Source organism: Stegostoma tigrinum, chromosome 8, assembly GCF_030684315.1.
Source record: "Stegostoma tigrinum isolate sSteTig4 chromosome 8, sSteTig4.hap1, whole genome shotgun sequence".
NCBI lineage: Eukaryota > Metazoa > Chordata > Chondrichthyes > Orectolobiformes > Stegostomatidae > Stegostoma > Stegostoma tigrinum.
This window is the reverse complement of record NC_081361.1, coordinates 99,976,986-100,002,596: the sequence shown is the minus strand read 5'-3', so window position 1 is coordinate 100,002,596 and position 25,611 is coordinate 99,976,986. Positions and strand designations below refer to the sequence as shown.

Sequence of the window (25,611 nt, the reverse complement as noted above, 5' to 3'; positions counted from 1 at the left end):
CAGTTACCCCTCCATCTCCCTCACTTTTCATTGCTTAAAAAGATTATGGATATAAAGTTTTCACCAACAAACTCAACAGGGTATTCACGAGCATCTTCCTTAGCCAGAGAGAGATGAGAACATGGAATTCTCCATCCTATGGAATAACTTGATTAAGGTATAACAGTTGACTTTAATTACGTACGGTGGCTCAGTGGTTAGCACTGCTGCCTCACAGTGCCAGGGACCTGGGTTCGATCCTACCCTCAGCTAACTGTCGGTGTGGAGTTTGCACATTCTCCCCATGTCTGCATGGGCTTCCTCACACAGTCCAAAGCTGTGCAGATTAGGTGGATTAGCCACGCTAAATGGCCCATAGTGTCCAGGGAACTGTAGGCTAGCTGGATTAGCCACAGGGATTGCAGGGATATAGGGATTGTGTGTGGATATGGGTGGGCTGCTGGTCAGTGTGGACTTGATGGGCTGAAGAGCCTGCTTCCATACTGTAGGGATTCTATGATAGAGTTATAGAGGGCATTAATTGGGGTTTCACTCCAGCACATTTCGGAAACACTTACTGAAATTGTGTTATGGTTATGTGAGGTGATGTATCCTTGCACAGTTTGTCTTTGTTTTTCAATCCAACATGTACTTACAATCAGTTCACCAACTGGCAATCTGTTTGTATGCGGTTGAGATGAATAGTCTACTTCAGGGAAAGCTGGATAAGTACATAGCGCAGCACGGTGGCTCAGTGGCTAGCACTGCTGCCTCACAGCTCGAGAGACCTGGGTTTGATTCCAGCCTCAGGCAACTGTCTGTGTGGAGTTTGCACATTCCCCCTGAGTCTGCGTGGGTTTACTCCAGGTGCTCCGGTTTCCTCCCACAGTCCAAAGATGTGCAGATTAGGTGGATTAGACATGGGAAATTACCTGTAGTGTTCAGGGATGTGCAGTTTAGGTGGGTTCACCATGCAATATGCGGGGGTAGGGGAATGAGTCAGGGCGGCATGTTCTTCAGAGGGTTGGTGTGGACTTGTTGGGCCAAATGGCCTGTACTGCACTGTAGGAATTCTGTGATCTGAAATACATCTTTATATCATCAAAGTATGTCCATAAGATTCTAAGAAGAGGGGTTGTGCAAAGCTCATGTGGATAAGGATGACCAGCAAGGACTGTTGAGTCAAAACAACTTTGTTCTTTTCTGTCAATTGAAACTGAACATTTCTTTTCCTTAACAGGTGGAAGCTACGAAGAAAATTCTGAAGGAACTGAATTTTAATATCGTAGAAATAAAAGATGAGACAGCAACTCTTGATGGTGGGGATGTCCTGTTTACAGGTATGTGTTTTGGATACAGCAGTCAGTCCATTCAATGAGTCCTCTCAATGTTTGTTCATTTCTAAATGCTGTGTCTGTCATAACAAGCTGTAGAGCTGGATGAACACAGCAGGCCAAGCAGCATCAGAGGGGCAGGAAAACTGACGTTTCGGGTCTGAACCCTTCTTCTGGATCTGAAACATCAGCTCTCCTGCTCCTGTGATGCTGCCTGGCCTGCTGTGTCCCTCGAGCTTCACACCTTGTTATCTCAAATTCTCCAGCACCTGCAGTTCCTACTAATCCTATATGACATGCTTGCTTTCATTGGAAGGGACATTAAGTATAAGGATAGACAAGTTATGCGGCAGCTTTATAGAACTTTAGTTGGGCGACATATAGAATATTACGTACAGTCCTGGTCACCACACTGCCAGAAGGATGTGGATGCTTTCGAGAGGGTATAGAAAAGATTGACCAGGATGTTGCCAGGTATGGGAGTTTCTTATCAATGAAGAAAAGTTGGATAGGCTGGGTTTATTTTCACTGGAACTAAGGAGATTGAGGGGCAACTTAATAGAAATTTATAAGATTATGAATGATAGAGATAGAGTGAAAAATATGAGGCTTTTCCCAGGATGGAGGGGTCAATTACTAGGGGACACAGGTTCAAGGTGTGGGAGGGGAAGTTTAAAAGAGATGTGCACGGCAAGTTTCTCACACAAACGGTGGTGAGTGCCTGGAACGCGCTGTCAGAGGAGCAGGTGGAAGCAGATACAATAGCAGCATTCAGGGAGCACCTGGACGAATACATGAACAGGAAGGGAATAGAGGGATATGGATCCTGTAAGTGAAGGCAGTTTTAGTATGGAAGGGCAAAGTGTGTGAAACATATGAAATAATCAGAGGGTTAGATAGGGTGGATAGGGAGAGCCTTTTTCCTAGGATGGTGACGGTGAGCACGAGGGGGCATAGCTTTAAATTGAGGGGTGAAAGATATAGGACAGATGTCAGAGGTAGTTTCTTTACTCAGAGAGTAGTAAGGGAATGGAACGCTTTGCCTGCAACGGTAGTAGATTCGCCAACTTTAGGTACATTTAAGTCGTCATTGGATAAGCATATGGACGTACGTGGAATAGTGTAGGTTAGATGGGCTTGAGATCGGTATGACAGGTCGGCACAACATCGAGGGCCGAAGGGCCTGTACTGTGCTGTAATGTTCTATGTTCTATGTGTCTGCACAGGCTTGGAGGGCCGGAGGGCCTGTCCCTGTGCTGTACTGTTCTTTGTTCTTTGTAACGGTGTGTCTAACTGCCAAACAGGAAAGAACAGTCATTCCAACTGGAGTGAGGGGAGAGGAGACAGCACATGCTGACAGAGAATGCAACAAGTAAAGCTAATAGACAGAACAAAAATGGGAGTGAGTTCACAGCCTGAAGGTGTTGGACTCAATATTAAGTCCAGAATGTGACCCAGCCTGTGATGCCCACATTGTATGAGTGAATTAAAAAAAATAATAAAAAGCTCGTTTAAAGTGGAGTCCCAGGTAAACAGGATTGTGAGGATGGCGTTTGGTATGCTTACTATTATTGGTCAGTGCATTGAGAACAGGAGCTGGAAGGTCATGTTGCGGCTGTACAGGACATTGGTTAGGCCACTTTTGGAATACTGTGTTCAGTTCTGGTTCCCCTGCTATAGGAAGGGTCTTGTGAAACATGAAAGGGTTCAGAAAGGATTTACAAGGATGTTGCCAGGGTTGGAGGGTTTGAGCTACAGGGAGATGCTGAATAGGCTGGGGCTGTGTTCCCTGGAGTGATGGAGGCTGAGGGATGACCTTATAGAGGTTTATAAAATCATGAGGGGCATGGATAGGGTGAACAGCAAAGGTCTTTTCCCCCGGGTGGGGGAGTTCAAATTTAGAGGACATAGGTTTAACGTGAGAGGGGAAAGATTTAAAGCGGACCTGAGGGGCAACTTTTTCATGCTGAGGGTGGTGCATGTATAGAATGAGCTGCCAGAGGAAGTGGTGGAGGCTGGTACAATTACAACATTTAACAGGCATCTGGATGGGTACATGAATAGGAAGAGCTTAGAGGGATATGGGCCAAATGCTGGCAAATGGGACCAAATATATGTAGGATACCTGGTTGGCGTGGCTGAGGTGGACCAAAGGGTCTGTTTTCATGCTGTACAACTCTGTAACTGTGTAATTCAAAATGTCCAGCTTCTTACCGGCCTGCAGAAGTTGATGTCTCTCTAAATCTTAATAATATTTATAGACTTTGACAACTTGTTTTGATGTTTGGAATTTGGATGTTTTTGAGAACATTTCTCCTCCCTGCTTACCCATGCGCTGGCAGTCTGTGATCCCACACTACACTTTTCCCAGGATTTGGGAAATCACTGACCTAACACCCTGAGAAAATCTGCTGCAGCTCTCGAATAAAAAAAGATGTTGTGGAACAGAGCTGTTCCAAAAATGATCATCTTTGCAAGACATTGTTTGGGTCTAAGAGAAACTGATAGTAGTGCATGAGGATCCTATAACCAGAAGTCATACATTTAAGGCAATTAGCTAAACAAGTAGAGACCACAAGGGGAAACACCTTTTATTTAAAGAAAAGTAGCTATTCATCTGTGCATGAAAAGTACATGAAGTGTAAAATGTCTTGAGACATTATTGCTCTGTGTCACTAGGATGAACTGCACAAATTGCCTTGTGAATAATGATGGGGACGCTTTTGATAATTACTGTGATAAAGCCCTAGAACATTGCTTTCACACATATTTAGGTAATCTGTCACCTTCATCTTTACAGACTGTGATGGTTTGCAGTTTGCTCTGTCTAGTTATCTTTGTGAGTCTCATTATTGCAATCAATTACTGCATTGTTGTTCATGATGGTATAGAAACATAGTAAACAGGAGAAAGATTAGGCCATTCGGCCCTTTGAAGCTGTTCTACCATTCAATATGATAATGGCTGACCATCCAACTCAATTCCCTGTTCCCAATTTCTCCCCCATAACCTTTGATCCTTTTAGTCTTAAATCTATACCTAACTCCTTCAGTGTTTTAGCCTCAACTCCTTTCTGTGGAATTCTACAGGCTTACCACTCTCCGGGTGAAGACATTCCTCCTCATCTCAGCCCGAAATGGCCTACTGTGTTTCCTCAAACTGTACCCCCTCATTCTTCTAAACTCCAGTGAATATCAGCCCAACCAATCCAGTCTGTCTTCACCCACCAGTCCTTCTGCACTGATCGGCTCACCTTGTTTTGCCCTTTCAGGTCATGATCTGTTAGGGTATTGGTAGGATTCTGGGAGTCGGGGGAGCTGATCAGTGTCAAAGGTCCATACTTTCACAGGATTCCCCTCCTAGCATTCTCTCTCTGTCCCTCATTCCCTCTGCTCCTTGAGATTGTCCCACTCTCCCAAAACTAGCCTTAACTCTGTCAGTAACATAGAATGTAGAACTGTACAGCACAGTACAGGCCCTTCAGCCCACAATGTTGTGCCAACCTATTATCTTACTAAGATCAATTTACCCTGCAGACCCTACATTTTACTATCCTCCATGTGCCTATCCAAGAGTCTCTTGAAAGTATCTAACTCCACTTCCACTGCTGGCAGCGCATTCCACACGCTCCCACTCTCCGTCTGAAGAACCCACCTCTGACATCTCCCTTATAACTTCCTCCAATCACCTTAAAATTATGCCCTCTCGGAATAATCATTTCCGCCCTGGGAAACATCTATGCCTCTCATCGTCTTGTATGCCTTCCGAACCTTATCCTAATACTAACCCTAACCTTAACCATAACCCCAACCTTACACTAACCTTAACCTTATCCTAATACTAACCGTAACCTTAACCTTATCCTAATACTAACCCTAACCTTAACCTTTACCCCAACCTAACACTAATCCAAACCTTAACACAGACACCAAATTAACTCTCATCTTAACACTAAAGCTAACACTAGCTCTAGACCTACGACTGATTCTAACCCTAAACCTAATGCTATCCCAGCACACTCCTCCTTTAACAATTGCATTAATCTACTCGTAGGTGAGCACTGTGGTTGATACAGTTCCAACACTGCTATCTTTACCCTTCCTCCTATTCAGGGAAAGAATTTTTTGTTGGTCTTTCGAAGAGAACCAATCAGCAAGGTGCTCAAATTGTGGCAGATGTTTTTAAGGTGAGTGATCGATCTGTACGATTTCAGTTTGTGATGTATGTGGAGGAGTGGGGTCTTGCAGGGAGGGGGTGTGTCGGGTTCGGCGGGGTGTGGGGTGAGGTGTTCACAACACTGATGGCTGATCATGGGGAGTAAGTCAAGGATTGCGTTCCCAGTCAGGGACAGCAGTTCTGCTTTGAGTCGTAGAGATGTACAGCATGAAACAGACCCTTCAGTCCAACTCGTCCATGCTGACCAGATATCCCATTCTGACCTCGACCCCATTTAGCCCCTATCCCTCTAAACCCTGGCTATTCATGTACCCATCCAGATGCCTTTTAAATGTTGTAACTGTACCAGCCTCCACCACTTCCTCTGGCAGCTCATTCTGTATACGCACCATCCTCTGTGTGAAAAAAGTTGCCCCTTAGACCCCTTTTAAATCTTTCCTCTTTCACCCTAAACCTATCCCCCCTAGTTTTGGATTCCCCCACCCTGGGAAAGAAGACCTGTACTGCTCACCCTGTCGATGTTCCTCATGACTTTATAAACCTGTGAAAAGTCACCCGCACCGCGCCCCCCCCCACCCCCAGCCTCTGTCGCACCAGGGAGTGTAGGCCCAGCCTACTCAACCTGTCCCTAAAGTTCAGAATTCAGGCTCTGAACAACACTATTGAGTGACTCGCACTCAGGTGTATGTGTATTCACTAAAGTGTAAGCTTTATCATAGAATCTTATATCCTGTGAATGAATAAAGGAACACAGGCAGAGCTCAGTCAGACCAGTGCTGGATATTTGAAGAAGGTACTAATTAGTACTAATTAGTCCTGCATCCTGACATAGCTCTTCAAACATTGCCATTACAAGTATTTATCCAGGCTTTGGAATGTTATTATTGAATCTGTTTCCACTGGTCTCTCAGACATCACATTTCAAATCATAACAACTCCTCTCTAATTCTTTTGCCAGTTACCTAAACAGTGATTTGTTCCGTACGTTGAACTTGTTCCTCCTTGTCTACTCGACCAAAGCTCCCTGTTTGTCAGTGCTAATCCTTGGCGGTGAGTCTGAGCCATTCCTCAGTGCTGACTTATCCGTTGGTGCTGACAGCCTTCATACTCAGGTGGCTTTGCTCGTGAGGTCCTTGTGGAATTATTCCACAGCAAAGTTCACCCTATGTTCCCACTGAGAGTCACTCTTCAGCCATTCTTGTTGGTCTGTAGGTGGATACAAACAAGGAACAAGAATAGGCCATTCAGCCTTTCAAGCTTGTACTGTCATTTATTAAGAGCATGGCTAATCTGATTCTACCGTTACTGCTCCATTTCTGCCTACTCTTGGATAATCTTTCACCTGTTTGCCCATCAAGAATCTGCCCACCTCTGTATTAAAAGTCTTTAAAGCACATGCATCCACTGCCTTTTGGAAAGGGAATTCCAAAGACTCCCAATCCTCTGACAGAAATATGTTTCCTCTTCTCAGTTTTAATGGGTACTTCCTACTTTTAGAGATAATGGGAACTGCAGATGCTGGAGATTCCAAGATAATAAAATGTGAGGCTGGATGAACACAGCAGGCCAAGCAGCATCTCAGGAGCACAAAAGCTGACGTTTCGGGCCTAGACCCTTCATCAGAGAGGGGGATGGGGGGAGGGAACTGGAATAAATAGGGAGAGAGGGGGAGGCGGACCGAAGATGGAGAGTAAAGAAGATAGGTGGAGAGGGTGTAGGTGGGGAGGTCGGGAGGGGATAGGTCAGTCCAGGGAAGACGGACAGGTCAAGGAGGTGGGATGAGGTTAGTAGGTAGCTGGGGGTGCGGCTTGGGGTGGGAGGAAGGGATGGGTGAGAGGAAGAACCGGTTAGGGAGGCAGAGACAGGTTGGACTGGTTTTGGGATGCAGTGGGTGGGGGGGAAGAGCTGGGCTGGTTGTGTGGTGCAGTGGGGGGAGGGGATGAACTGGGCTGGTTTAGGGATGCAGTAGGGGAAGGGGAGATTTTGAAACTGGTGAAGTCCACATTGATACCATATGGCTGCAGGGTTCCCAGGCGGAATATGAGTTGCTGTTCCTGCAACCTTCGGGTGGCATCATTGTGGCAGTGCAGGAGGCCCATGATGGACATGTCATCAAGAGAATGGGAGGGGGAGTGGAAATGGTTCGCGACTGGGAGGTGCAGTTGTTTGTTGCGAACTGAGCGGAGGTGTTCTGCAAAGCGGTCCCCAAGCCTCCGCTTGGTTTCCCCAATGTAGAGAAAGCCGCACCGGGTACAGTGGATGCAGTATACCACATTGGCAGATGTGCAGGTGAACCTCTGCTTAATGTGGAATGTCATCTTGGGGCCTGGGATAGGGGTGAGGGAGGAGGTGTGGGGACAAGTGTAGCATTTCCTGCGGTTGCAGGGGAAGGTGCCGGGTGTGGTGGGGTTGGAGGGCAGTGTGGAGCGAACAAGGGAGTCACGGAGAGAGTGGTCTCTCCGGAAAGCAGACAGGGGTGGGGATGGAAAAATGTCTTGGGTGGTGGGGTCGGATTGTAAATGGCGGAAGTGTCGGAGGATAATGCGTTGTATCCGGAGGTTGGTAGGGTGGTGTGTGAGAACGAGGGGGATCCTCTTGGGGCGCAAACCCCACCTCTTCCTCCGGTACATTGATGACTGTATCGGCGCCGCCTCTTGCTCCCCAGAGGAGCTCGAACAGTTCATCCACTTCACCAACACCTTCCACCCCAACCTTCAGTTCACCTGGGCCATCTCCAGCACATCCCTCACCTTCCTGGACCTCTCAGTCTCCATCTCGGGCAACCAGCTTGTAACTGATGTCCATTTCAAGCCCACCGACTCCCACAGCTACCTAGAATACACCTCCTCCCACCCACCCTCCTGCAAAAATTCCATCCCCTATTCCCAATTCCTCCGCCTCCACCGCATCTGCTCCCACGATAAGACATTCCACTCCCGCACATCCCAGATGTCCAAGTTCTTTAAGGACCGCAACTTCCCCCCCACGGTGATTGAGAACGCCCTTGACCGCGTCTCCCGCATTTCCCGCGACACATCCCTCACACCCCGCCCCCGCCACAACCGCCCCAAGAGGATCCCCCTCGTTCTCACACACCACCCTACCAACCTCCGGATACAACGCATTATCCTCCGACACTTCCGCCATTTACAATCCGACCCCACCACCCAAGACATTTTTCCATCCCCACCCCTGTCTGCTTTCCGGAGAGACCACTCTCTCCGTGACTCCCTTGTTCGCTCCACACTGCCCTCCAACCCCACCACACCCGGCACCTTCCCCTGCAACCGCAGGAAATGCTACACTTGTCCCCACACCTCCTCCCTCACCCCCATCCCAGGCCCCAAGATGACATTCCACATTAAACAGAGGTTCACCTGCACATCTGCCAATGTGGTATACTGCATCCACTGTACCCGGTGCGGCTTTCTCTACATTGGGGAAACCAAGCGGAGGCTTGGGGACCGCTTTGCAGAACACCTCCGCTCAGTTCGCAACAAACAACTGCACCTCCCAGTCGCGAACCATTTCCACTCCCCCTCCCATTCTCTTGATGACATGTCCATCATGGGCCTCCTGCACTGCCACAATGATGCCACCCGAAGGTTGCAGGAACAGCAACTCATATTCCGCCTGGGAACCCTGCAGCCATATGGTATCAATGTGGACTTCACCAGTTTCAAAATCTCCCCTTCCCCTACTGCATCCCTAAACCAGCCCAGTTCATCCCCTCCCCCCACTGCACCACACAACCAGCCCAGCTCTTCCCCCCCACCCACTGCATCCCAAAACCAGTCCAACCTGTCTCTGCCTCCCTAACCGGTTCTTCCTCTCACCCATCCCTTCCTCCCACCCCAAGCCGCACCCCCAGCTACCTACTAACCTCATCCCACCTCCTTGACCTGTCCGTCTTCCCTGGACTGACCTATCCCCTCCCGACCTCCCCACCTACACCCTCTCCACCTATCTTCTTTACTCTCCATCTTCGGTCCGCCTCCCCCTCTCTCCCTATTTATTCCAGTTCCCTCCCCCCATCCCCCTCTCTGATGAAGGGTCTAGGCCCGAAACGTCAGCTTTTGTGCTCCTGAGATGCTGCTTGGCCTGCTGTGTTCATCCAGCCTCACATTTTATTATTTACTTCCTACTTTTAAACTGCTTTTAAAGTATGATCCGTCAGCTTGCGTGGATGTGGGTGGATTTATTGGCTTAATTACATGTTGCATTGGTGTGTGTGTGTGAGATGTGTGTGTGTGTGTGTGTGTATATGTGTGTGAGTGTGTGTGTGAGATGTGTGTGTGTGTGAGTGTGTGTATGTGTGTGAGTGTGTGTGAGATGTGTGTGTGTGTGAGTGTGTGTGTGTGTGTGTATGTGTGAGAGTGTGTGTGTGAGAGTGTGTGTGTGTGTGTGTGTGTGTGTATGTGTGAGAGTGTGTGTGTGTGAGTGAGTGTGTGTATGTGTGTGAGAGTGTGTGTGTGTGTGAGTGTGTGTGTATGTGTGTGAGACTGAGTGTGTGTGTGTGTATGTGTGTGAGTGTGTGTGTGTATGAGTGACTGTGTGTGAGAGTGTGTGTGTGTGTGAGTGAGTGAGTGTGTGTGTGTGTGTGAGTGTGTGTGTGTATGAGTGACTGTGTGTGTGAGAGTGTGTGTGTGTGTGTGAGTGAGTGAGTGTGTGTGTGTGTGTGAGTGTGTGTGTGTGTGTGTATGTGTGTGTGTGAGTGAGTGTGTGTGTGTGTGTAGCTATGATATTACCTATTTACCCTGCAGTAAATAGCCTCCTCCAACCCTCCTGGGAGACTCATATTGAAACAATTGACTTATCATTGGAAAGATGAAGTGACCCACTCCACAGAAAAATAACAGTCAGAGCACTGCAGGCAAAACGTCAAATCAATATAGAACAATCTTAAAGCAGCTAATGGATATACCGCTGCTTATGTGCAATTAGTTGTAAGTTGGAGGCGTTGGTGTGATTCAGCAGTCAAAGGAATAAGCTTTTGTTTGTTCATTACAGGACTATGCAGTTTCCACAGTTGAAGTGACAGGTACTCTGCACCTGAAGACTTACTGCACTATGGCAGGTCCTGGTCTGATTGCCATTGGCTCCAGCCCACATGCTCAGAATGCTCTGAAGGTATGTAGGTCATAACAGGAGGGGGCCACCTACCCCCTTAAGCCATACTGTTCAATTCCTTGGTAATTGCTGCTGCACATCCTCATTCCACTTCCCCACAATGCCTCAATGCTTCCTTAAACCCCAGGTGCCTCAGAGTTTACCCAGCACATTGAACAATGAGCTTTGTGGGAGAGAGTTCCACATTACTGTATTGTCACACTGCATATGAAGAATCATTTCTGCACGTCTCTCCCAGTCTCTAGTTTTACACAATAGCAATATTGACAACAATTCAATAGCATTACGATGGCTACAAGCACCACACTCAGGAATGGTGCTATATAAAGGCAGGATCAAACAACTGACCAGAAAGGCATGATGGCAATGGGATGATAAGGCACAATAGAGATTCAGTCCATTAGCCAGGGACCAGAACTTATGTTGTTATATAGGGTATTGTTGTACAGGGTCTTTCTTCAAAATATCACTCATGGGATGTAAGCATCGTTGACTGTGCCAACATTTATTGCATGTTCTGATTTGCTCCAGAGAAGGTGATGATGATCTGCCTTCTTGAACCACTGCAGTCCACCCCAAAAGTGGACTCACAATGCCCTTAGGAAGGGAATTCCAGGATTTTGACCCAGTAACGGTGAAAGAACAATGATATATTTCCAGGACAGGATGATGGGTGGCTTGGAGGGGAACTTACAGGAGGTGGTGTTCCCATGTATCTGCTCCCCTTGTCCTTCGAGATGGAAGTGGTTGTGGATTAAGGATTTTCTGCAGTGCATCTTGTAGATGGTACATGCAGCTGCTACTGAGCATTAGTGGTAGAGGGAGTGGATGCTTGTGAATGTGGTGCCAGTCATTTGGGGTCAGAGATAATGGGAACTGCAGATGCTGCAGAATCCGAGATAACAAAGTGTGGAGCTGGATGAACACAGCAGGCCAAGCAGCATCTCAGGAGCAGAAAAGCTGACGTTTCAGGCCTAGACTCTTCATCAGAGAAGGGGATGGGGTGAGGGTTCTGGAATTAATAGGGAGAGGGAGGGAGGCGGACCGAAGATAGATAGCGGAGAGGGTCTAGGCTCAAAATGTCAGCATTCGTGCTTCTAAGATGCTGCTTGGCCTGCCGTGTTCATCCAGCCCCACACTTTGTTATCCCAGTCAGTTGGGGGCTGCTTTGCCCTGGATGGTGTTGAGCTTCTTTAGCGTTGTTGGAATTGGCCCCTTCCGGGCAAGTGGGGAGTATTCCATCGCATTCCTGACGCTCACATTCCTGACACTCACATTCCTAGTCATAGCCTGGCTTTTGTGTGGTGTGAATGTTACCTGCCAATTCAGAGTGAACACAGTGTGGAGCTGGAGGAACACAGCTGGTCAGGGAGCATCAGAGGAGCAGGAAAGCTGCTGTTTCAGAAACATCGACCTCCCTGCTCCTGTGCTGCTCCCTGGCCTTCCTCCAGCTCCTCACTGTACTGCCACAGACTCCAGCATCTGCAGTTATTTGCCAGTTGTCAGCCCAAGCCTGATACTGTCCCGATCTTGTTGCATTTGGACACAGACTGCTTCGGAATCTGAGCAGTGGCGAATGGTGCTGAACATTGGGCAATTTTTCAATTTCTTTTTGTTGTGCAAGTTTCCCCCAATTCTGATGGAGTCCAATTCTGCACATCCTGGTAACAGGCTGAAGAGTGGCAAGTGGCTCTGCATTGACTTTGCCGGTAGCTCAGATGCATTCTCGGCCTGGCTCAATAAATATCATTGGAGCTGCTGCCATTTTCTAGCCGCCAGTCAATCAGTGTGGCCAGGGCTGTGGGAGGAAGGCGGGCTGGTTCTCTCTACACTGTTCCCCATTCAACACTCCCAGGACAGGGACAGCACGGGGTTAGACACAGAGTAAAGCTCCCTTTACACTGCACCCTGTGAAACACTCCCAGGACAGGGACAGCACGGGGTTAGATACAGAGTAAAGCTCCCTTTACACTGCACCCTGTGAAACACTCCCAGGACAGGGACAGCACAGGGTTAGACACAGAGTAAAGCTCCCTTTACACTGCACCCTGTGAAACACTCCCAGGACAGGGACAGCACAGGGTTAGACACAGAGTAAAGCTCCCTTTACACTGCACCCTGTGAAACACTCCCAGGACAGGGACAGCACGGGGTTAGATACAGAGTAAAGCTCCCTTTACACTGCACCCTGTGAAACACTCCCAGGACAGGGACAGCACAGGGTTAGACACAGAGTGAAGCTCCCTCTACACTACACCCTGTGAAATACTCCCAGGACAGGGACAGCACAGGGTTAGACACAGAGTAAAGCTCCCTTTACACTGCACCCTGTGAAACACTCCCAGGACAGGGACAGCACGGGGTTAGATACAGAGTAAAGTTCCCTCTACACTGCACCCTGTGAAACACTCCCAGGACAGGGACAGCACAGGGTTAGATACAGAGTAAAGCTCTCTCCATGCCAGCCCCATCAAACATTCCCATGATATTGCTGGCAGAATGTCCTGGCACAGAAGTTGATGGGCACCTTGTTCCTGCCTTTCCATACCATGTGACGCACCATCCCTCATCCTCGCCCAGACAACAGCATCTCACCAGGGTGCTAGTAAAATGCAGCTCCAGTTACAGGAAGGGAACAAGGACAAAGGCAAAAGATATAACAAAATAAATCGGATAATCTTTTATCCGCCAAGGGGACGGACGTTTATAAATAACAGAAGAATTGTTAACAGCTGTGCGATGAAGCAATATCTTAAATAAGGCTGAGTTCCATGAAAGTCAGTCAAACCCACAATGAGGAAATTTCTTTAACGGACTTCTGCTGGACTTGGCTTGGAATAGAAATTAATAATGTGAGAATTTTGAATTGGATGTCGGTGGTGGTGGGAGTCACTGTGCATTTGTCCTCCACACTCTTCCAAATCTCTTTGTCGTAACTATAGTTAAATACAACCTTGTGTGTGTTCTTTCTTATTTCAGTCTGCATTCCCCCTTGTCTGAAGCATTGAATGTTTTGTTTCCAGTTCATGTACCTTCCCACCACTATCAGGAAGACACTGGGCATCAGTGAATGATGTAGCTAAGCTCTCCAGATTGCTATGGTAGGATTTATGCTCAGCAGCTGGTTTTTACTGGAGCTGGTCCAGCTCTGAGTAAACTGACATCTCTCATAATCTGCTGGCTCTTAATCTTGGAACAGCAGTTTGAGAAGAGGTGGCCTAATTCATGTTCAAAATTATCTTTCTTTCAGCAAAGCAAATTTGCCCAAATCCCTGGCAGAACTAGTACTTAGCCTGTGACTAAGGTACACACTGACCTTCAGGAAATAATCAGAGGGTTAGATAGGGTGGATAGGGAGAGCCTTTTTCCTAGGATGGTGACGGCGAGCGTGAGGGGGCATAGCTTTAAATTGAGGGGTGAAAGATATAGGACAGATGTCAGTGGTAGTTTCTTTACTCAGAGTAGTAAGGGAATGGAACGCTTTGCCTGCAACGGTAGTAGATTCGCCAACTTTAAGTACATTTAAGTCATCATTGGACAAGCATATGGACGTACATGGAATAGTGTAGGTTAGATGGGCTTGAGATCGGTATGACAGGTCGGCACAACATCGAGGGCCGAAGGGCCTGTACTGTGCTGTAATGTTCTATGTTCTATGTAAGTCCCCAGTTCAGTTTGGACTTGGTTCTGAGTGAATTGATTTCAGTTCAGTGAGAGGGTGAGAGACACCATGTTTGATCTGAGGATCCCTTTTGGCAGAGGAGTTGTGATCTGCCCAAGATCCTGCTCTCCATTCTTTACCATGGTAACAGAAGCAGAAACTCAGCAGGCCTGGCAGCATCTGTGGGAAGAAAGCTAAAGCACATGTTACGAATCTAAGGGCTACAGGGAAAACTCAGGGAAGTAGACATGAGGAATGTCGGATCATCTGTGATCCTATTGAATGGTGGAGCAGGCTTGAGGGGCCGAATGGCCTATTACTGTAACTTTTACAGTGGATTTACAGTGTTCTGAGCATTTGGTAACTGTTGTTATATGGTCCTGGTCGCCGTATTATAAGAAGCATGTGGAAGCATTGGAAAGGGTGCAGAGGAGATTTACCAGGATATTGCCTGGTATGGAGGGAAGGTCTTATAAGGAAAGGCTGAGGGACCTGAGGCTGTTTTCGTTAGAGAGAAGAAGGCTAAGAGTTGACTTAGTAGAGACATACATGATGACCAGAGGATTAGATAGGGTGGACACTGAGAGTCTTTTTCCTCGGATGGCGATGGCTAGCATGAGGGGACGTAGCTTTAAATTGAGGGGTGATAGATATAGGAGAGACGCCACAGGTGGGTCCTTTACTCAGAGAGTAGTAAGGGCGTGGAATGCCCTGCCTGCAACAGTAGTAGGCTCGCCAACTTTAAGGGCATTTAAATGGTTATTGGGTAAGCACATGGATGATAACGGAATAGCGTAGGTTAGATGGGCTTCAGATTGGTTTCAGCGCAACATTGAGGGCCGAATGGCCTGTACTGCGCTGTAATGTTCTATGTTCTGTGGTTTGGTGTTGAATTTTGTTTGATCATTGTCCTGCGAAGCTTTTTGGGATATCTGAAGAACATATACAGAAGCAGTGGCAGTGTGACATAAAGTACATCATTAAGATGCACAGGTGAACAGAATTAGCGCTTGGAAAGAGAGGCTGGCTCACAGCCCCTCCAATTCTGATTTGTATTTGAATGAGTAAGTTCCTCTCGGGGCTTTCTCTTATGCTCCAGTGCCCTTTGAAGGGGCAATTTGTATCTTTGTTTTGTGTGTTTTCTATAACACGGCTGGTCGCTGGGCTAATGGGTAGGAAACAGATAATAATTGTGCTGCATTCTGTAAATAAACACATAAATCAGAAGAAAATACTTGCGTCCGGTTTCATCCTTCACTGACTGACTGGGGATCAAATTAGCGAACAGGAACATTGCCCCAGAACCTTCCTTATGTTGAAGATACTGTATAGGTTATTGCAGCTAATCCATACCCAGACCGACACCACTACTGTGCTGCACAGCATTACAGAGACAGCCATCTTTCCCTTCTATTTTTAATTGCCTGTTCCACTGTTGGGAAGGGGAACAGCCAGACAGCAGGTTGTACCACACCTCTGCCAATACATCATTGACCACGGGCAAGCCCCACCTTACTGCACTGACTTTTATAACCCTGATTTATTTTTAAACTCCCCTGCCATCCAGAAAGCAGTGACATCTGCTGCACTCAATGAACAGCTTCCATTCATCTGAACTGTCCAGGAGATCCCGAAAACACGCCTGTTCTTGGAAGCCAGCCATTCCTACACAAACAAAGACTGAGAGGGAACACTCAGCTGATGCTTCTTGCTATTCAATCTGCCTTGCAGATGCGGTGGCACTGTAGAAAGAGGCGCAGGCACAAAGAAACAGCAGGAATTGTAGACCCATTCTGTGTGTAGGGATCAGCTTCTTGCCTGTTTGTCCAGTTTAGTTTCTGGAAAGAATTAGTTGACCTTGTTTTGACCAAGCAACAGTGAGGGCTCTTTGGGGGGAAAGAATGCAAGTTTATTTCCCCAGAATTCTGAAAGAGGTTCATGGATTGTAACTGGTGCATATTTCTCTTGTGTGATAATCTTCTCTCTTAATCATTACTGTCATTGAATTTATTCAAGTCTGCGTTAGATAGATTGTTTTGATAGTCAGGGGAGTCGAAGATTATGGGGAGCATACAGGACGGCAAAGCGGAGACTACAACACAATCAGCTTTTATGTTATTAAATAGCAGAGCAGGCTCGAATGCTCAAATGCCCCAGGCTTGCTCCTAAGTCCCTACAGTTTTGGCCAAATATTCAGATATCGGGAAGCTGGACTTTGACCATGTGAGAGTGGTTTGTGAGAATATGAACAGGCAGTGCCCAGGTTACAAATGGGTACTGTCCTTGAGTGAGTTTGCAAGTTGATTGCCTGAACACAATGAAAGACAATATAAAATAGCCACTTGTGAGTAGGAGGAAACATTTGTATGTTTGGTCTTTGGGATTCTGCTCCACACGGCTCTGTGTAGGATTATGCTCGTAAATACAGGCAGCTACAAGTTGGATATTCATAATGGGGCACCTGCTAGAGTTAACTGATCCTCCTTGTAGGTTTTTTTAAGAGTTCCAATTTAAACACTGATTGACAGAACTTACATCTTACACACGATAAATGCTGAGTTATCATACAACTGTTGCTGAGAGTTATTAAGTAAAAACTGAGTTAATAAAATATAAAGAGGCGAAGATCAAAGTAGGTCTGGACAAAAAAAAACTTCTAAAGATGGAGGTAAGAACAGTCCGGTATCCTGGTGGGGCTGTTACTTGTTGAAAGATTTTCTTTCTGATGTAAAACGTGAAGTCAGAATTTAATGGGTGTGGTGGCTTCTGTAGTCGAATAGTTAGAAGTTTTACTTACATGTGCAGATTCTGGGAGGGAGTGAAGACTGTTTTATTTCACGTTAACGGCACCGCAGGATATGGCCTGGTTCAATGCGACCATCCCCAGCTGGTTTACCATCTTGAGCTCCCAGTTGACTCTCTCCCTGTCTCTGTCTTTTTCTCTTGCTGGCGTTATCTCACAGCGCTCTTTTTGGAGCTCTGCTTATTAACGTGCTGTCTCTTGGCCTGCCTTGAGATGACTGTTATGACCCATCGTTGCACAAAGAAAAGTCGATGATGTAGGAGAGAGATAATGGGAACTGCAGATGCTGGAGATCCCAAGATAATAAAATGTGAGGCTGGATGAACACAGCAGGCCAAGCAGCATCTGTGCTCCTGAGATGCTGCTTGGCCTGCTGTGTTCATCCAGCCTCACATTTTATTATCGATGATGTAGGAACTGTGTTGCATGAGGCTGAAAGGTGCGGAAAAGGTTAATGCTGAGGAGTGCTCCACATTGTCAGTGATGTCATACAGACATAGGGACAAAAATGGCATCACTTCCTCAGGCAGTGAAAGTTACCTTTGCATTATCGCAGTGTTACTGACCCAGGGACAGACAGGAGCAATGTCACATAAGAATCAGCCCTGCCCTCTGCTGGTGTTGGATGTCCGTAGTGGGCACTGCTGGGATTGATGGGACCCAAGGGGTGTCTCTGGGGAGGAAGGGCTGGTGCGCCACAGCACAGTTGAGGGATTGGGTTTTGAAGTATTGGTGGTGATGGGCTAATGAGACTGCTACCTTCCAGACCTGAAGCATGCTCCAAATGTGACAGCACATCTCAGAAAAGGAATTGGCCTGCCCACAGTCACCATATTAGTGGAAGGGCGAGGCAAGGCCATATTTCAGTCAGTAGGGTAACATTGCCAATGGCCTAGTGGCATTGTCACTGGACTGTTAATCCAGGGACCCAGATATGGGGACCCAGGTTTGAATCCCATCACGGCAAATGGTGGAATTTGAATTCAATAAAATATCTGGAATTAAGAATCTAACGATGACTGTGACTCTATTGTCGATTGTTGAAAAAACCCATCTGGTTCACTAATGCCCTTTAGGGAAGGAAACTGGCATCCTTACCTGGTCTGTCCTACATGTGACTCCAGACCCACAGCAATGTGGTTGACTCTCACCTGCCCTCTGGGCAATTAGGGATGGGCAATAAATGCTGCCTAGTCAGCGATACCCTCATCCTGTTAATGAATGTAACAAAAAACTTGGTGGGCCACTTCTCATTAAAGATCGGTGAGGGTTTAACTGAGGGTCACCACACCTCAGGCAAGGGGAGAGGTTGAGAAGGAGAGCCCGTCACAGTAACGTCAGCCCATGTGGGGATTGAACCCACGCTGTTGGCAGCATTCTACATTGCTAACCAGCCATCCAGCCAACTGAGCTACTAGAGCCCACAGATTAGGCCCGTTAACCAGTTCAGTTGACCCTTAATGATTTCTTCCTGTGTGATCAGTGAGTTGCCAGTTCCCTACAACCCAGCAGAAACACCCCTTGTAATGTCCAGCTACTGGTTTCTGTCACGGTGGCTCACAGTAAAAACCTTCTGGCTCAGGGAGAGAAATCTGCCACCCATACCCTCACCTGGCCTACACGTGACTCCTGCCCACAGCAGTGCCCTCCGAAATGACCCAGCAAGCTGCTTAACTAAATGCAAGTAGGCAAGTCACCATCTCTTTCTTCTGAGCAATTCAGGATAGGTGAAAAATGATGACCCAGTCAGCAATGCCTGCAATGTGACTGAATGCCTGAATACATTTTAAAGACAAAAATGTCCACAATTTCAATATCTTTCCTAACCAGACGAGTTGGCAGATTCTTGCAATGTTGAGCTAGGGATTTGAGCCGGTATCCACTCCCAGCCATGAATACATTCCACTGAAGAGCTCAGCAAGATTTGCTCCGTGCCAATGAGCCGGAGCTATGTTGACACCGCTCATAAGCAAACAAAAAAACTTCCTGAGAGAATTTCCCCGGCACCAGTTTTCCAACCCCAGCCTCTGTGAATCTCCGTTCATTCACTCCAGGATGCTAACAGCATCCCAAATACGCTGTGTGAACAATCATTCAAGAGAGGTAGACCATTACTCACACCGAGACACAAAAATTATTTGTTGTCTGTCTGGAGTCCGCACATTCTCCCTGCGTCTGCGTGGGTTTCCTCCTGCACTCCAAAGATGTGCAGGTTGGGTGGACTGGCCATGTTAAGTTGCCCAGAGTGTCCAAGGTTGTGTAGGTTCAGTGAGTTAGCCATGGGAATGCAGGGTTACTGAGATAGGGGAAGGGGTTGGGTCTGGGTGGGATGCCCTTTGGAGGGTCAGTGTGGACTCACTGGGCTGAATGGCCTGTTTCCACACTCTGGGGATTCTATGATTCTCTGGAAAATGAAGACTTGGCAGTGGCTTTAAGCAAATAGCTCCCAGTGGCTCAGTGGTTAACTCTGCTGCCTCACAGTGCCAGGCACCCAGGTTCAATTCCACCCTCAGGTGACTTTCTGTGTGGAGTTTGTATATTCTCCCTGCATCTGAGTGGGTTTTCTCCGGGTGCTCCGGTTCCCGCCCATAGTCTGAAGATGTGCATGTTTGGTGCGTTGTCCAGGGATGTGTAGCTAGGTGTGTTAGCTGTGGGAAATGCAGGGATATAGCAGGAGCATGTTTCTGGGTAAGATGTCAGAAGGCCAGTTGGCTGAAAGGCCTGTTTCCAAATTCTAGGGATTCCATTATAAAAAATTATTACTCTTTCTAGGAACGGTAAGAGCTGCGAATTATTTTGGTGAAATGTAGCAGTGGTGGAGAATGAGAGGATGCAATGTAATTGGTGAGGCAAAAATATAAATAAAAACAATTGACAAGCTGAATAATCTTGACATTGGAGGCATATTATTGGGAATTATCAACATCTAAAATATGGAAATCTCTCCAGTATTGAGTTCGACAATTTGAGGCAACAAATGCTTAATGGTTTGAATCTTGTCTCCGTATGTTTTACTGTCAGACACAGTTGTTCATTGTTCTGTCGTTAACGCACACGCTGGATCAATGCTTTGTTTCATTGCTAAAACTGTCACTCTCCCTGTGCATTTTGTTCAATAGTATCTTTAATGTAATGTATTCTCTCCTGCCCTCGTTGCTCTCTGAGCCCTCCCCTTGTTTCCCATGCCATCCTTTCGATCGGCTAAACCCATTACCACCGTTTGGTTGTGAAGAAGAGTCACGGGACTCAAAATATTAAATCTGTTTCTCTCTCCACAGATCTCACCAGATCCATCGGGCATTTCTCACATTTTCTGTTTTTATTTCAAATTTCCGGCATCTGCAGTATTTTGCTTTTCTGTTACTGAAATTGTACGTGTTAACGGTTTGAGGGTGTCAGCTCCTAATGTGTGTCCCTGTCAATAGAAGCTCCTGAGTGGGTAAAGATCAGTAGTGTAGCCGTAACAGTGTGAAGGAAGGCACAAAAAAAATGGAGAAATAAAACATACAAGTGGATGAGTTCTTTTATTCATTGGACAAGTGTGGGAGTCACTGGCTGGGTCATATTTATCGTCCATTCCTAATTACCCTGGAGAAGATGATGTACAGCTCTCAAGCTGAACTGCTGCATTTGTTAGGGTGTTGTAACATCCCCAAAACTGTAGAGGAGGGAGATCAGGGATTTTGACCCAGTGACGCTGAAAATCTAATAATACAATTCCAAGTCGGAATGGTAGGAGAAAGAAACACTGTTGAAGTTTCAAACTTGAGTTGCAACTCAAGCGGAGACGAAGTCCCAGTGATATTATCACTGGACTGTTATTTCTGTGACCCAGATATAATTCCAGGAATCCAGGTCTGAATCCCACCACGGCAGATGGTGGAATTTGAATTCAATAAAAGTCTGGAATTAAGAGTCTGATGATGACCATGAATCCATTGTCAGTTGTTAGAAAAACCCATCTGGTTCAATAATGCCCTTTAGGGAAGGAAACTGCCATCTGTACCTAGTCTGACCTACATGTGACTCCAGACCCACGGTGATCTGGGCAATTAGGTACTAACACTGCCTAGTGACACGCACATCCTGTGAATCAATGGAAAAAGAAAACTCACATTCCCATTCTTTCTGGTAGAGCGAGGCCAGCTCCAAGAGCCATTACTAAAACCATTAACTAATACAGGAGAAACTGTTTACAGATGCTGGTGAAAATGTGGAACTCACCACCACAAAAAAAACAACTAAATGAATAGTACAGATACATTTAAGGGAAAGTCAGGTAAACATAAAGTGATAAAGAACGGAGGAATGTGCTGATAGTGTGATAAAGACAAAAGAGAGGAGGTTCACACAGAGCAAAGAGACTGGCACAGATCTTTTGGGCCGAATGGCCTGTTTCTGTGCTGTGAATCCTTCATAATCTATGACTGAATATTTCAGAGTGTAATAACCAAAATGTACACATTTTTTAAACCTAGTTCTCTCAGTAGTGAAGAGAAACTGGACCTGACTGTCTTTAGTTGGACCAATGATCAGTTCATGAACAAACGACATTGTGGAACTGGCTGGAAAGTTTTACCCTGCTCCTACCAGATTATCACATAAAGGAAGAGGTGGTCACTGCTGATTTAAACCAGTTAACTGTGGCTCTACTGTGGCTGGTTCACTGAGTTTGACTGAATTTCTTTACTCAACAGCAAATGCAGGAGATGAGTGAGCACAGTTACAACAAGCTAACGTTGCTAGATGATGAAGCTGCAAACTGTGTTTACCTCAACATCCCAGAGAAGGGGCATGTTCTGCTGCACCGAACTGCTAAGGAGTTTCCAGCAAGCGCTAAGGTAAACCAAACATATTGCTCTCATTTTGGTGAACTTTTTAAAGAACTTCTGCTCACAAAAGGAGATTTTACAATAAGTTGCTGTTTATGTAAGAACCTTGTGGTATTATCGCTAGGCTATTAATCCAGAGCCTCAGTTTATGTTCTGGGCATCCAGCTTTGAATCCTTCCGCAGCAAATGGTGACATTCAAATTGAATACATTAAAATGTCAGGAATTAAGAATCTATTGATGACCGTGAAACTGCTATCAATTATCATAAAAACCCATCTTGTTCACTAATGCCTTTTAGGGGCACCCTTACCTGATCTGACTCTCAACAGCCCTCTGGGCAATTAGGGATGGGAGATGAACGCTGGTCCAGCCAGCGACTCCTACATCCCACGAATGAATAAAAAATGAGCTTGGATCAGCAGTAGACCATTCGTCAAGGCTGATCTCATCTCTGTCTCACCCCCATTTTCCTGCCCACTCTCCATAACCCCTCAACCCATTACTAATTAAAAATCTCCTCCTTAAATTTCCTTAGTGTCCCAGCATCCACCACACTCTGGGGATTGAATTCCACAGATTCACGATCCTCAGAGAGAAATAATTTCTCCTCATCTCTGATTTAAATGTACCACTCCTTATCCTAAAACTGTGAACTGTCATTCTAGATTGCCCCACATGAGGAAAAATTCTCCCTATGTCTACTTTGTGGATCTCCTTTAGCGTCTGACATACTTCAAGTAGATCTCCTCTCGTTCTTTTAAACTCCACTGTGTTTTGGCCTAAACTGTTCAATCTCTCTTCTTCAGACAAACCCCTCATCTCTTGAATCAATTTACTGAACCTGCTATGAATTGCCTCCAATACAACATATCTCACCTCAAGTAAGGGGAACAAAATGGTTCTTAAGGTTAAAAACCGAAAAGAACTGCGGATGCTGTAAACCAAGAACAAAAACAGAAGTTGCTGGAAAAGCTCAGCAGATCTGGCAGCATCTGTGAAGAAAAAAAATCAGAGTTAATGTTTCGGGTTCAGTGACCCTTCCTCAGTGCATTTTGGTTCTTAAGTTTCCTTGTTATTATTAAAAAACTACAATCCAGGATAAGTCTGTGCTATCAAGTTAAAATCGTGAAGTCTGCAGGACTGAAAGAGGCCTGTGATTTCTTTAGATGCAAATACTCTCCCACCAATCGCAGCCCCCTGCTCCTGTCCCTCATCCCTGTACATTGTTCAATGTCGAGAGTTTTTAGATTATTATTGACGGTGTTCCCACTGAATAAATACAAAGAAGAATTGTTACGCAGCAGCTGTGATCTTTTCCCAATGAAATCATAGTACCTCACCATATAAAAAGTCGCCAATCGGCCCATCATATGTCTGCCAGTTCTTTGAAGATCCTCAAGCTTAGACCCACAGTCCAGCCTTGGTAGACAAGCTATGGCTATGCATTTGGTAATAAAATGAAAGACTTGCAAATAATTGAAGTAAATGAAACAAAACGCAGTACAGAGATGAATCACTCAGAAAGATTTTCAGATATCACCTTTGGGAATGAGGGAATTTTGTAAGCAGGAGATAGTAAGAACTGCCAAAGCTGGAGTCAGAGATAACACAGTGAGGAGCTGGAGTCAGCTAGCTGAGGGGTTGAGGGTCCCTTTTCCTCTGATGCTGCCTGGCCTGCTGTGTTCGTCCAGCTCCACACTCTGTTATCTCCATTTTGTAAGAAGTAAACTATTTTTGTCTCACTTGGCATTTTTTCAAAATGCTGTCAGACATGCCATTTGTTTTCTGTATTTATATGTTTGCATATTAACTGAATGGCAGCTTTGAGTAACTTTAAAAACTTTTCTTTGTGAGAATTGGCTCAATTTCTTTGTTTGAACCCTATGTCATCAAACAGACCAAGGAACATCGGGTGACAGGAATGATGTTGAGATATTGTAGTGATGGGAATGAAATTGATGTTATTGCTATCTTTTTGTTTTGCTTGCAATGCAAATATAAGTGAAATTAGAACTTGTGAGAATTCCTAGATGCGACAATTCACAGTCATCATTACACTCTTAATGTTTATTAAATGCAAATTCCACCATCTGCTGTGGCAGGATTTGAACTCAAGAACATTATCTCATTCTCTGGATTAATAGTCCCCTGAGAAGCCATCACTTCCCCTTCACCTGAGCACTCTTCTTTCCATTGATTTGTTTGGCACACCCTCAAACTTGTCACTTTGAATAAAGATATATTTCTCAAAATCTGTTGTTGACTGTTTTCATAGATCGAGCAGATCACCCTGACCAAGTGTTGAAACGTCACTGTAGAAACTCAGGGGGATTGAAGCACTTCCAGCTTCTGGTCTTTTTGAAGCTCTCTGTTAGCCTTGGCTCTGTTGGGAAATTTGTAATTTGGCATTCTTGTGTTAGTCCTGATTGGTGCAAGACAAAAAGTCTCAGTGATACAAATGGCGACCTGTGAGTTGGAGAAGATTTTAAACACTTCACCTCTGTTTTGTCCTCCCAGGAATTTGAGAAACTGAAGGACTACACGTTGATTCCAGTCACCAACACTGAACTGGCCAAGGTTGATGGAGGTCTCACTTGCTGCTCCATCCTTCTCAACAAATGCACTTGAAATATGGAGTTCCTTTGTTTTCTAACAAGAAAGGGATATTTCTTTAGATTGGCAATAATGTGATTACTATATAACTGAACCTATTCTGAAATTACAATCTTTACATTAGTTCTTCTAAACCCTTCTCTTCCACTATGCTCTGAACGCTCTGTTTTGTAAGGCTGGGCTCGAGTAGACTATTACTGTCACCTTGTGATTAAAACTATGTATAACTTCGTTTTCTTTGAATGAACTGCTTAGAAACTCTGATGAAGATATATATATATATATATGTTTGTGTATGTATGCATATATATATATTCAGATGTTAAAAGGGTGAATCTAATCATATAAGAGAATTATTAGAGTTTTTATTTCGATACTGCAGAGGTGATTGTTTTATAAGTGAGGATTAGGTTTTCTTTATTTTGATTCTGTAGGCAGCTTCCTTCTTTCTCCCACGAATTAAAAAATTGCTAGTTAATATTTCACAGCACCAGTTTTGGAATACAACGCTTGGCAACTTGCATGCCTTAAACGGTCTCCTCCGTTTGCATTCCACAACCTCCTTTGACATTGCACAGATCTTAATGAATAATTCTAAAAGATCCAGTTCCATTTTGCCTTAGATCTTACTTGGGGAAATGGTTCTGTTTAAGTCAGACTAACTTGTTTGCCCAGTGTGTGTGTCAAAGGCATCTCTGTCTTCAGTTTGCTGCAAAGCATTGCCAGTTCTCACTGTGGTCAAGTTTGATTGCTTGTTGTGTTCTTCATCTGCTTCATGTGAATGAAATAAAAGCCATTGTCAATGCTACATTGAATGTGTTTGGTCCATTTTAACTTATACCACCCAATACTGAAACTCATATTCATAATTTCAAAGAAATATGCATTCAAAGCAACATTGCAAGCAGGCTGCTGTTTTACGAAAAGGACTGTCTGTTCAAAATTAATTATGCTTCCAAATGACTTTCTCATCACATGCATCCATGCATTTTACACCAATCTTAGCCACTTCTGTAATCAAACTGCAACAGTCTTTTCCGATTCCTCTCACCAAACACCCTTTTAACAGTGAGATGATTGC

At 45.6% G+C, this 25,611-nt stretch overlaps 1 protein-coding gene across 2 annotated transcripts in view; it reads left to right on the top strand.

Moving 5' to 3' along the window:
- The window catches only part of ddah1 (dimethylarginine dimethylaminohydrolase 1), a 147,403-nt gene extending 122,065 nt beyond the window's left edge, over positions 1-25,338 (top strand). For both annotated transcript variants that reach the window (XM_059648172.1, XM_059648171.1), the window contains exons 2-6: positions 1,220-1,319; positions 5,426-5,499; positions 10,500-10,619; positions 21,781-21,924; positions 24,435-25,338. In XM_059648172.1, coding sequence (XP_059504155.1) covers positions 1,220-1,319; positions 5,426-5,499; positions 10,500-10,619; positions 21,781-21,924; positions 24,435-24,545 — 549 coding nt within the window. In that variant the 3' untranslated portion in view covers positions 24,546-25,338. The remainder of the gene's footprint in view (positions 1-1,219; positions 1,320-5,425; positions 5,500-10,499; positions 10,620-21,780; positions 21,925-24,434) is intronic.
- The last annotated feature ends 273 nt before the right edge of the window (positions 25,339-25,611 follow it).